The sequence below is a fragment of the Ips typographus genome, linkage group LG10, assembly GCF_016097725.1.
Source record: "Ips typographus isolate SLU linkage group LG10, UJ_Ityp_2.0, whole genome shotgun sequence".
NCBI classification, from domain to species: domain Eukaryota; kingdom Metazoa; phylum Arthropoda; class Insecta; order Coleoptera; family Curculionidae; genus Ips; species Ips typographus.
In genome coordinates, this window is record NC_138431.1 from 5,841,694 (window position 1) to 5,855,134 (window position 13,441).

Genomic DNA, 13,441 nt, shown 5'->3' on the forward strand with positions numbered 1-13,441 from the left:
CTGGTTTTTGTTAAACTTGGAAAACCAAACTGAAAATGACAGAAAACTCACTCAACTAACTTGAAACACAATTTGGGCCATAATTTGGGTAATTGGGCAGTTACGGACCTGAAATTTTCACTGAATGTACTAAATTGAACCTAAAAACCAGCGCCGTACTGGAAAAATTTCAGAAAAAATCGTGTTTTTTGTTAAACTTGGAAAACCAAACTGAAAATGACAGAAAACTCACTCAACTAACTTGAAACACAATTTGGGCCATAATTTGGGTAATTGGGCAGTTACGGACCTGAAATTTTCACTGAATGTACTAAATTGAACCTAAAAACCAGCGCCGTACTGGAAAAATTTCAGAAAAAATCGTGTTTTTTGTTAAACTTGGAAAACCAAACTGAAAATGACAGAAAACCCACTCAACTAACTTGAAACACAATTTGGGCCATAATTCGGGTAATTGGGCAGTTACGGACCTGAAATTTTCACTGAATGTACTAAATTGAACCTAAAAACCAGCGCCGTACTGGAAAATTTTCAGAAAAAATCGTGTTTTTTGTTAAACTTGGAAAACCAAACTGAAAATGACAGAAAACCCACTCAACTAACTTGAAACACAATTTGGGCCATAATTCGGGTAATTTGACAGTTATGGACCTGAAATTTTTACTGAATTTACTAAATTGTACCTACAAACCAGCGCCGTACTGGAACATTTTCAGAAAAATCCTGGTTTTTGTTAAACTTGGAAAACCAAACTGAAAATGACAGAATACTCACTCAACTAACTTGAAACACAATTTGGGCCATAATTTGGGTAATTGGGCAGTTACGGACCTGAAATTTTCACTGAATGTACTAAATTGAACCTAAAAACCAGCGCCGTACTGGAAAAATTTCAGAAAAAATCGTGTTTTTTGTTAAACTTGGAAAACCAAACTGAAAATGACAGAAAACCCACTCAACTAACTTGAAACACAATTTGGGCCATAATTTGGGTAATTTGACAGTTACGGACCTGAAATTTTCACTTAATTTACTAAAGTGTACCTACAAACCAGCGCCGTACTGGAACATTTTCAGAAAAATCCTGGTTTTTGTTGTAAACTTGGAAAACCAAACTGAAAATGACAGAAAACTCACTCAACTAACTTGAAACACAATTTGGGCCATAATTTGGGTATTTGGGCAGTTACGGACCTGAAATATTCACTTAATGTACTAAATTGAATCTAAAAACCAGCGCCGTACTGGAAAATTTTCAGAAAAAATCTTGTTTTTTGTTAAACTTGGAAAACCAAACTGAAAATGACAGAATACTCACTCAACTAACTTGAAACACAATTTGGGCCATAATTTGGGTAATTGGGCAGTTACGGACCTGAAATTTTCACTGAATGTACTAAATTGAACCTAAAAACCAGCGCCGTACTGGAAAAATTTCAGAAAAAATCCTGTTTTTTGTTAAACTTGGAAAACCAAACTGAAAATGACAGAAAACTCACTCAACTAACTTGAAACACAATTTGGGCCATAATTTGGGTAATTGGGCAGTTACGGACCTGAAATGTTCACTGAATGTACTAAATTGAACCTAAAAACCAGCGCCGTACTGGAAAATTTTCAGAAAAAATCGTGTTTTTTGTTAAACTTGGAAAACCAAACTGAAAATGACAGAAAACTCACTCAACTATTTTTCATTCAGTTCTGGACACCCTGTGTTAGAAAAAATATTCATTAGTAAAGTAATAAATGATTTTCAGTAATATCAACAAAGCAGTTGAAGAATCAATCGACAGTAAATTCGCGGCAATCGAAACCGAACGAAAACTCCTCAAAGAGGCCGAACGAGTCTTGAGACAGAATCTGCACAATTCCAAGGAAATCACCGAGGACAATTTCCATTTCAGCGACTTGGAACCGAGAAAAAGCACCCCCACCAAGTTCACCTACCCCCTGGAGGAAATTACGTCGCATAACGACCAAGAAGAGAAGCACCGGCTCGAACAACTAAAGAAAGAGAAGGAAGACATTTTGGTGGTGATCGCCAGAATTAAAAGGCAGACGAGCGAAATCGAAATGCAGGAGGAGGAGTTGCACCGCGAAATTGAGCTGGAGAAAGCGTTAATAAACGGGGAGTTCAAGTCCAAACATTTGGAGCTGGAGAAGCTGGAGAATAAAAAGTTAAAGTTGCTAAAACGCTCTCAAAGGATTGAGGATAGTATGCGGGACTGCCAGATGAAACAAGAGTTGGACCAACAAGAGTGCCGGAAAAAACTTTCAGAAGCTCAGGATGTTATGGCCAAAGTGGAAGAAAAACTAAAATCAACCAGTAAGTTTTAATTTTGTGTCCATAACGCAGTTTATTATAAGTGAGTTGTAGAAAAAGCCACTGCAGAATATGAGGTAGCCTTTGAGCAGTACATGCAGGCTCAAGAACACCTAGACAACGAGAGGAAAAACTTTGAAGACTTGGAGTTTCACCACTTGGAGGAGGAAGCCGATTGGTTGGCTAGTAGGGAGGAGTTGCAGCGCGAAATCAGCGATTTAACCAACAAAATCGAGAATCTCAAAGTAAACATTCGAGACTTGGAAGGCCAGAAACAGAAAACCACCAAAACCAACTCGAACGAGTACAAAACGATCGAGAAACAGAAAGTGGAGTGTATGGTGCGTTTGGAGGAGATCAGGAACCGGTCAGTGTCGAAATAATTCACCCTGGAAACTGTCTCAAGTTGACTTTTTAGGCTCAAATCGATTGACCAGGAATTGGGCCAGTTTTCTAGTCAGGAATCCGACCAGGAAGCTTCCAGCGAGAGTGACGAGGGTGAGAAGTCCAAGAAAACCCATAAAATATCAGATCTGAGCTGTTCAATGATTGTGGGCAGTCAAAAAGTGGATCACACGCCTGATTACAACATGTCGCAAAGCTTCAATGAGAAATTGTTACAGGAGAAGTGTGTACTGGATGATGTGGGTAAGTTAGTTTTTAAATATTTTCTTTTTTAGATTTTTTAAAAAAATGCAGAAAGCTAAAATAGTTTCAATAACTCGCAGGTCTTATCCTCCTTATTTAAGACACGAGAAACTTAATTAGAACAAAAATAAGTAGTATTTTTTTCAGTTAAAACCAAGTAGTCGAATTACTCTGAAAGTAATATGTGCACTTTTAGATGTTTTTTGGCAACCTGTTTATGGGAAATTTAGAGGTTTATCAAACTGTTTAGACAGTATTTTAGCCACTTTTTAAATGCTTTTTTGATGGAAAATTGTTACAATTTTACTGGAAATTATTTTTCCATTTGTCACAGTGAGAAAATTCCCGAGCCAAGACGACATCGATCGAATCAGCAAAGTGACATCAAACACTCCAATTATCGACGAAGATCGATCCTCTCTAGGTCGCAAGGCGATCGAGTCCCTCAAGGAAATAGAAAGAAACCGACATTTGCATTTGTGTCAACAAGGTTCGTTTGTTTCACTCTAAACTGTTTTCAGCAGCTAACGATAGAGGACAGGTTCGCAGGTTATAGAGCAAGAGAGACAGAGAGTGTTGGCTCTAAAACAGCGCGTCCAAGAGGAGGTAAAATTTCAGTGGGAGCAACAGAGGCAGACTGATTCTTTGAGGATTTCGTCGGAATCGGAGGGGACTAGAAGTAGCAGGTAAGCGTTTCATGATTGATAATAATAATAATCTTTATTTTCAAGTAATGTTTTACAAACATGAAATGAAAATTACCACAAATTTACAACTGGTTAAATAGGTCTTCTAAGCTATATGGCCCCAATTCTACCAGGTACTGTTTTAACCATTTTTTAAACACTTTAAAAACCTTAATTTTTTTTAATTGTGATGGTAGTACATTAAATAATTTTAAACACATACTGTAGATGAGGACTTCTAATCGTCTGGTTTCATACTTATTTTGGAATTGTATGTCAAAACGATCCTTATGCTTAATGTAAAATAGGAAACATTCATAAACATCTCACCCCTACAGCTTTCCAGGAACTTTTTTTCTTAATTATTCTTACAGCACGTTTTCGTGCTACAAAAACGTTCTGTATCAGTGAATGTCGTGCCCAAAAAATTATACCATACTTCATAACAGACTCAAAGTTTGCCAGGTACACCATTTTCAGTATTTTCTCTTCCATGTATTTGCCAATGACCCGCATACCATAACAAACTGAATTTAGTTTTTTAACAGTGTCGTTTATATATGGACTGACCAATCTAAAAATTCATTAATGTAAATTACCTAGAAATTTTACACTTTCGGATACGGTGATGTTTGCATCATTTATTTAATAATAAGATAAGTTATCGTTTTCGTTTGGGTTATCTAATGATAAGGTATTGCACGGTTTGGTGGCAAATTTAAGGTGTGTAGACGTGGCCTTAGCAGGTAATTTTACTAGGTTTTAGGAGTGTTTGTGTGAAAAGTGCAATTGTAAAAATCTCGTTTTAGTGTCTGTTTTTCTAACCTAAAAACGTTCCGTGTGTTTATTTTAATAAATTTTTGAGGTCAAAATCGACTTATTAATGGCAATGAAACAGTTTTTTTAATATTCAGTTCTAAAAGTGGTTAAACAAAAATAAATTAATATTCATTTTAAGTTGGCAAATATTTAAATTTTTCCTTCAGACTCCATTAAATTTGTGTAATTTACAAAGTGTAAATTGTCCAGGCAGGCAGAACAGTGTTGCCAAAATCTTGCTATAAAAACCTAGTACTTCAAAAATACAGATTTTTCATTTTTTCATTAACGATTGTTTTGACATATTAGTGACAGATATAACGTGATTTTATAGGATAATTTAGCTAGGCAGTCACGTGACCATTGTCAAAAATCATAAATCTCAAAAACACTCTTTATATCGAGTACTGCAAGAAAACGTTTCTAAACACTGATTTTTGCAACTTTTGAGAATGGTTTGATAATTTTGACGTCAGTGACAGCTGTCACGTGATTGTAGAACACTATTGAGCTAGACTGTCACGTGACAATTGGAAAAATAACTGTCATAAATCTTAGAAACACGTTTTATATCAAATACTGCAAGAAAACGTTTGTAAACTCTGATTTTTGCAACTTTTGAGCATGGTTTGACAGTTTTGACGTCAGTGACAGTTGTCACGTGATTGTAGAATACTATTTAGTTAGACGGTCACGTGACAATTGGCAAAATAACGGTCATAAATCTTAGAAACACGTTTTATATCAAATACTGCAAGAACGTTTTTGAATCCTGATTTTTGCAACTTTAGAGTATGGTTTGACAGTTTTGACGTCAGTGACAGCTGTCACGTGATTGTAGAACACTATTGAGCTAGACTGTCACGTGACAATTGGCAAAATAACTGTCATAAATCTTAGAAACACGTTTTATATCAAATACTGCAAGAAAACGTTTTTGAATGCTGATTTTTGCAACTTTTGAGCATGGTTTGACAGTTTTGACGTCAGTGACAGCTGTCACGTGATTGTAGAACACTATTGAGCTAGACTGTCACGTGACAATTGGCAAAATAACGGTCATAAAGCTTAGAAACACGGTTTATATCAAATACTGCAAGAAAACGTTTTTGAATCCTGATTTTTGCAACTTTTGAGCATGGTTTGACAGTTTTGACGTCAGTGACAGCTGTCACGTGATTGTAGAATACTATTTAGCTAGGCGGTCACGTGACAATTGGCAAAATAACAGTCATAAATCTCAAAAACACTCTTTATATCGAATACTGCAAGAAAACGTTTTTGAATCCTGATTTTTGCAAATTTTGAGCATGGTTTGACAGTTTTGACGTCAGTGACAGCTGTCACGTGATTGTAGAACACTATTTAGCTGAGCGGTCACGTGACAATTGGCAAAATAACTCTCATAAATCTTAGAAACATGTTTTATATCAAATACTGCAAGAACGTTTTTGAATTCTGATTTTTGCAACTTTTGAGCATGGTTTGACAGTTTTGACGTTAGTGGTAGTTGTCACGTGATTTCAGAAGACTATTTAGCTAGACTATGAAGTGACAATTGTCAAAATAACTGTAAAATGTCAGAAAATCGAAAACTGTGTTAAAATGTAATTCTAGTCAAATTTTGACCATTACTGACAGATATCACGTGGTTTTAAAGAATAATTTGGATAAGAAAATGAAGGAAAACTACAAAAACGGGTAGACCTGGCAACATTGAGGCAGAATAAAACCCCCTAGCATTTTTCAGTGCATCAGTGGTCCAACAGAGGGCGTTAACTGTGCCTGGACAATTTAATATCCGTTTGACTTGGATTTTTGGAAACTTATTGCCTGGCAATTTGTATTGTCGATAAAAATCACCAACGCCAAACAGGTGAACAGGGTCACATCACCTAAATATAAATACCTGAAACGTAAATACGTACGTGCAAAAGCCTGAGCGAGCCCAACAGATGTTTGGGGGACTTGTGTGTCAAAATAAAAAGCCCATTAATTTAGTTTGTCCAGCTGTAAATCTGTGGGTTTACCGGATGATTGTTAATAGAAGCGTTCAAACAATGTCGTTACAGTGTGTTTTCTTTGCAGCGGTCCTGAATCTGACCAGAAATCGACGGAAAACCGACAGCAGCACGAAAGAACCTCGGTAAGTGTGTTATTTTGACTTTTGAGCCGGATGTTGTGGTTTGCTCACGTTTCCGGATACTTTTTCATTTAAAGGAGACATACGGTTGGATTTTTCATCCTCACTCTGAATAAATAACGGGTGTTCGATAATTGTTATGGTCAGGTCGCCTATGGATGGCAATTGTCACAAAAAGCGTACGTCTTAGATAACGTTGCAAATAATTATTATTATATGACAGCTGTCAATCCCCTGTGACTATCGGAAAACCGTGTAACGGACAGAGAAACGTAGGTAATTGCATGCGCGGGAGAAAGACAAAAAACGAAAAAAATATCAAGTAGGCCATATTTTTAGCGCGCTGTTGCCAAACGCCGTAAGTAAGTTTGTCGAGGGTATTGAATACTTACGGCGTTTGGCAACGGCGCGCTAAAAATACGGCCTACTTGATATTTTTTTCGTTTTCTGTCTTTCTCCCGCGCATGCAATTACCTACGTTTCTCTGTCCGTTACACGGTTTTCCTATGGTCGCTTTTGGATTTACCACACCTGTATAGAGTGTCCAAATATTTTTGGGGTTTGTTTAGTTAAATGAACTGCCTAAAAGCAGGATCTAATCTTTCGGATTACTTTATCATCCTGACGCAGTTTTGAATGGAATTTATTAGAGATTGACCGAATAGTCATTGGTTGAAGATGATTATAAATGTATACCAGTCCGGTATTAAAATAGATGAAATTCCACAATGGAATTCGATAATAAAGTGGGCGTTTGAGCGTATTTTCCCGAAAAAAACACAATGAATGACCTGTTGACGGTCCGGCTATTAACAACAAGCTGAAAAATGAGAGAATCTCCAACTAGTAATCAGTAGATACATTCATCGGCCAGAACTCATAAAACGTCATAGTCACGTGAACATTCAACCAACGAAACTTGACATTTAACTGTTTCTGAGTCATTGCCTCTGCAAACCTCATAACTTAGAAATTTCTTACAAAACACCGCCTCCGTCCCTGGATTTTGATTGTTTTAACGCTATTTCTGGAAATTTCGGTATTTAACGGGCACTAGCACCAGAAACAGCTGTTTACTACCGTTGCACCATAAATTCTCTTCGTAAAAATAGCAAAGGCGTAATTTACTACTTTTGATTGTTCAATGAAATTCCTGGACCTGATTTCCTCGTCATTTTTGTTTTCACTTCGGAAAATATTTATCTTCCCACAGGATGACAAACTCTCTGTAATCAGGGAAACCCGACTCTTAACTAATTTATCTGATTTATAAATCCGGGATCTGGTAATTTGGGGAATCAGGTACAGAACCGGGAGAAATGTACGTCAAATGAGCGCAATTGTATTATTTTAGTTTTTATCATTGAGTGCGCCTTAGTTTGCACGGGAAAGTGTCGAAAAGATTGACAAGTTGAGTGCTGAAAGTAGACCAATCAGTCAGTGTGAGTCACACGCTTTAAAACTTGGCAACGTGGCAATTTAGTTTGTTAAGCTTGGTTCACATGAATGCGGACAACGGAAAATCGTTCAGCCAATCAGCGTTCTGTCCGTCTATCCGGACCGGATTGCATATTTTGATATTTTCCGCGCTTAAACGTCGTAATCATGACAGAAAACAATCAGAAACAGCAAAGCAAATATGTCCGTGGAGATGAACGAAAACGATTTTAACACTACGCTAATTGATTTTGTCCAAAGTTACCCCATTTTGTGGGATTCTAAGCACCCTCAACACAAGGATAATAATGCCTTGAAGAAGGCTTGGCTTCAGATTGCCAATCGAATGAAAACAATTATAGGTATTCGGTACAGTCAGAGAGAAAAGCGCTGTCAAAGTTTGAACTGCCAGAAACACAGTTTAAAAAGACAGTCAGCGACAAAATCGTCTGTTAAACTCACTTGGAGTGAGAAAATGACAGTTTTAAGCTTATTTTTGGAATCCTCATTAAATTTCCTATCTACTAACCTAAAAAACACTACCAAATTGAGTACAGTCAGAGAGAAAAACAGTGTCAAAGTTTGAACTGCCAGAAACACAGTTTGAAAGGACAGTCAAGGACAAAATCGCCTGTAAAACCCATTTGTGGTATGAAAATGACAGTTTTAAGCACATTTTTGGAATCCTCATTAAATTTCCTATCCAATAGTCTAAAAAAACGCAATAAATCGAGTATAGTCAGTTAGAAAAACAGTGTCAAAATTTGAACTGCTAGAAACACAGTTTGAAAGGACAGTCAAGGATAAAATCGCCTGTAAAACCCACTTGTAGAGAGAAAATGACAGTTTTAAGCACATTTTTGGAATCCTTATTAAATTTCCTATCCAATAGCCTAAAAAAATATCACTAAATTCGGTACAGTCAGAGAGAAAAGTGCTGCCAAAGTTTGAAAACACAGTCAGCGACAAAGTCGTCTGTTAAACTCACTTGGAGTGAGAAAATGACAGTTTTAAGCACATTTTTGGAATCCTCATTAAATTTCCTATCTACTAACCTAAAAAAACACTACCAAATTGAGTACAGTCAGAAAGAAAAACAGTGTCAAAGTTTGATCTAATAGAAACACAGTTTGAAAGGACAGTCAAGGACAAAATCGCCTGTAAAACCCATTTGTGGTGTGAAAATGACAGTTTTAAGCACATTTTTGGAATCCTCATTAAATTTCCTATCCAATAGTCTAAAAAAACACTAAAAAATCGAGTATAGTCAGTTAGAAAAACAGTGTCAAAATTTGAACTGCTAGAAACACAGTTTGAAAGGACAGTCAAGGACAAAATCGCCTGTAAAACCCATTTGTGGTGTGAAAATGACAGTTTTAAGCACATTTTTGGAATCCTTATTAAATTTCCTATCCAATACCTAAAAAAATATCACTAAATTCGGTACAGTCAGGGAGAAAAGTGCTGCCAAAGTTTGAAAACACAGTCAGCGACAAAATCGTCTGTTAAACTCACTTGGAGTGAGAAAATGACTGTTTTAAGCACATTTTTGGAATCCTCATTAAATTTCCTATCCACTAACCTAAAAAAACACTACCAAATTGAGTACAGTCAGAAAGAAAAACAGTGTCAAAGTTTGATCTAACAGAAACACAGTTTGAAAGGACAGTCAAGGACAAAATCGCCTGTAAAACCCATTTGTGATGTGAAAATGACATTTCCGGATACATGAGAACCGAGCTTTAGTTAAGACGATTTTTAAGAAAAAGTGTCAAAATGCAAACGATTTGACAACATTGCCAGTTGGTTGGACCAACTAGAATTTGATAGTTTCTGAACAATTTATCCAGCTGGAAAGTCGACATTCCAACCGTCACACTGTCCAAAATTAGATTGGACGAAATTAGGCTTTAACGGCTCGTTAAACTTATCCCAATGCAAACCTTTCTCTCATCTAGGAGACAAACTGTATACGCTTTCTGACAGAGGGGGAAAAATATTTTTGGAGCTTTTAGGGACATTTTCCCGCCGAAGATCGCGTTATTAACAATAGTTCCAGGTTGCCGGACGGCCAACCCGATTTGCGGTCGTGCGAATTTGCCTCAATTTGCGTAGAGAGGTTAGTTTTGATAGAAACGCGGCCAGTTGAACGTCGCTATTTGCTCGGTACGGATCTGGAAGTTGTTTTTTTAATCGAGTGAGTTTTGCCTGAAAATGTCTTTGTGGATCACTTACGTGAGGGCCGGATACCGGAAGCACAACCAACAGTTGCGCAAAAAACATCGGTTAAGTTTACCCGTAAGTGAATATTAGTCCCTTAAAATGAAAAATCACTTAAGTCGCCCTTAAAAATAGAGGGTTTCAGAAATTCATACTCCACAGTAGTTTAACATTGGATTCTGATACTGCACGACTATTTAAACGATCCAAATGTTGCATGTTAACATTTTAAGTGCTCCTGAGTAATTTATGAGCAAATTAAGTTAAAAAAAGTAAAAATAAACTAAGAGAGGTGCTAAAAATGTTGATTCAGACTTAAAATTTTACAGTTGCGTCCAGTAAGAACCGCTGAAGATATCCAGTGATGAGGTCCTAAAACTATTAAGTGTTTTGTCATTTTTTAACCTGTAAATTTAAAAAAATGAACTGGATCTTTTACAATCTGATTTTGCAGTGTTGCCATACTGATTAGATTGGCAGCATGCCATTTGTCAAACAACAGAATTTTAATCGGTTCTAAATTAGAACCCTTTAAAATGTTAGCAGGGCAATGCAATCTTCTAGAAGATATTAATCCTGAATTTTACTAGGCAAAAGAAGAAGAGACCGACAATTCCCCCAGACCTTTGTCGGAGATCAGTGAAATGAGCGTGGAAGTGGGTACCTTCAACAAAAAGAGGGGAAAGCCAATCAGCGACAAGCAACGCCCTCTGACTAGGTACCTGCCAATCAGGGGTTCGGATTTAGATCTGAGACACCACATTGAGACTGCCGGTGAGGCTGTTTTTTTTTTTGAGAGACTCCTCTGAGACTTGATGAACTATTTTAGGACACCAGGTGGTGCTCTGTCCGCACGTGATCATTAACGGCAGTACCTGCAGGGGATTTTTGCACAAAAAAGGATCGAAACTGAACGGTTGGTCGCGCAGATGGTTTGTTTTCGATCGCAACAAGCACACCCTGACTTACTACGCGGATAAGAGTGAGAAGAAACCGCGAGGGGGCGCTTATTTTCAGGTAAGTTGTATTCTTGAAACAAGCGAAGGGAATTATCCTGTAGAATGTGACAGGAACCCGCCATTGTCAGCTTTCTCTGTCACATTCTATCAACACTTCTCTTGAAAATTCCGTTCCCTACTTTCAAGAATAGGCCCCCAGAACTATTTCTAAGCTTGTTAAGGGAAGAAATGCATGAATAAAAAATTAAAATATAGGGAATAGTCACATGACTTTTGTTGATGAATTTTATTTAAAATCTATTGCAGTGACGTAATAATTGTCGTTCCTTGTCTATTATTAATTAAATTTCGCGATTAGGTTGTTATTTTGCGTGAGTTGTTTTGTGTTTTGGTAACCGAAAATGTTTAGTGGGGGCAAACAGAGACTGATAAATGTTTCATGTGACATACAAAAGGTTGGTTGCCGCTTACCTTATTTTGCAGGTTAAGACACTAACACACAGTCCAGAATCACTACCAAACCAACACCAGCTTGCACAATTCAAATAAATTAATTTTTCCGGTCTTGTTTATATTTTGCTTTTTATCCGCTTAACCTCACTCTTGTCAGTCGTCAAAACGGTAAACAACTGTCAATTGTCAATTAATATGTTTCCGTCCTTTTCTAACCTTAAAAACACACTGATGCCATGTTGTTCACAAGCGAAATATCAATGAGAATCTTTGAAACTAATCTATGATTAGTATGTAAATACTCTTCTTGGGAGTAAGTAAATACCTATATGGGCTGTTTCATTGTGGCAGGCCTTTTCTGTTCCACAAACTCTAGTTCCTTCGGAATGTTTCACTGGGCCACTTGATAGTTGTAAAGTGTATTAAGAAGGTGGCATTTTCAAAACTGACTACCGAAACACACACACACATTATCTATAATAGTATCACAGTTAAACCGAAATACACGTTAAAATATTGTAAAATTTACATCAAAAATAAAAAATTTCGCTTTGTTTACTTTCTGCCCACAATGGCGGCCGATTCGGCGATTTTCGGAGCCTTGTCGTCCCGATTCGTGTGCCGACCTGTCTAGATGACGTCAAAATTCTATCGCGCTCGGAACGCACGTAATAGACAAGAAAGGCAAATGATGACGTAACTGTCCCTGTCATTGTCAAGGGTGCCTATGATTTCGGTTTGCCGTATTGCCTATACAACTGACAATTAGTTTTTTTCAAACTTTCTAGAATAATAAACATTTATTATTAACTACAGTCGACGGAAAAATGTTGTAACCAACTCTTATATTAGTGAACGATTAATAATCTCAATTTAATTAACCATTTCGATTATTAATCGTTTTCATTAATACACTCGTTGGTTAAATAACTATAAGAGACTTTCAGAATAACGTTCTGACCTTAAATATAGTCACGTGGCTGCAAGGTAGCGATTTTAACCTTAAAAAGAGTCACTTGCAATCTTTAAGACAGTCACGTGACTTAATAAAATATCTTCCTTAGATTTCTTGTAATGTTTTGACTAACATTCATTTTTTATTTAAACAAAAAGGCAATCGAAGAAGTCTACTTGGACCATTTGAACAACGTGAAATCGCCCAACCCCCATCTGACGTTTACCGTGAAAACCCACGAACGTTTCTACCATTTGATGGCGCCCTCGCCGGAAGCGATGCGAATCTGGATGGACGTCATCTTTACAGGCGCCGAAGGTTACAGGGAATTCGTTTCCGGTACTTGATTTCCCCTCCCGTTTTTTTGGCAGTAAATTTTGACATACAATCTCATCGAGTCGTCCTTGGACTGTAAAAGCTTGTGTAGTGTAATTTTCTAGTTTTTCTCTTATTGTGATATACACGCACTGGACTGCGCACCTTTAGGGTGTGGTTACCAAAAAAAAAAGTGCCTTTTTTGACGGTGCAGCTCGAGGGTTGTATTTTTTAATTAAAGCAAAATTAATCTCGATTAATTTGCTCAAAGTGTAAAAGCCTTAAAAATATTGTGAAAACATGCATTTTAGATCTAAATATTCATATTTTTGGAAGTTTTTACTATAGGTTTGCACGAGACTGTATAAACGAAACAAATTAATTGTTTCTTACTTTTTTAGGAATATTATAAAATGCATATATACACACAAGTATTTATTTAGCAAAATTTTTGATGTTTTATTAGCCTGCAGAATGTGACGT

The 13,441-nt window shown here is 36.9% G+C and overlaps 1 protein-coding gene and 1 long non-coding RNA gene across 9 annotated transcripts in view; one reads left to right on the plus strand and one right to left on the minus strand.

Annotated features, from left to right (window-relative positions):
* Window positions 1-13,441, plus strand: part of LOC145734683 (uncharacterized) — a 133,852-nt gene that overhangs the window by 11,355 nt on the left and 109,056 nt on the right. For 5 of the 8 annotated variants that reach the window (XM_081988178.1, XM_081988177.1, XM_081988180.1 and 2 more), the window contains 9 exons: window positions 1,758-2,326; window positions 2,378-2,690; window positions 2,742-2,971; window positions 3,306-3,461; window positions 3,513-3,657; window positions 6,565-6,622; window positions 10,867-11,050; window positions 11,106-11,293; window positions 12,802-13,406. In XM_081988178.1, the coding sequence (XP_081844304.1) occupies window positions 1,758-2,326; window positions 2,378-2,690; window positions 2,742-2,971; window positions 3,306-3,461; window positions 3,513-3,657; window positions 6,565-6,622; window positions 10,867-11,050; window positions 11,106-11,293; window positions 12,802-12,990 (2,032 nt within the window). In that variant the 3' untranslated portion in view covers window positions 12,991-13,406. Of the gene's footprint in view, window positions 1-1,757; window positions 2,327-2,377; window positions 2,691-2,741; window positions 2,972-3,305; window positions 3,462-3,512; window positions 3,658-6,564; window positions 6,623-10,866; window positions 11,051-11,105; window positions 11,294-12,801; window positions 13,407-13,441 lie in introns of those variants that run through there. The other 3 variants (XM_081988174.1, XM_081988176.1, XM_081988181.1) reach the window with 2 other exon arrangements.
* LOC145734824 (uncharacterized) lies at window positions 3,673-4,399 on the minus strand. The gene is made up of 2 exons (XR_014179498.1): window positions 4,097-4,399; window positions 3,673-4,043 (listed from the first exon to the last, which is right to left on the minus strand). It is a non-coding gene; the product is annotated as an uncharacterized LOC145734824 (long non-coding RNA).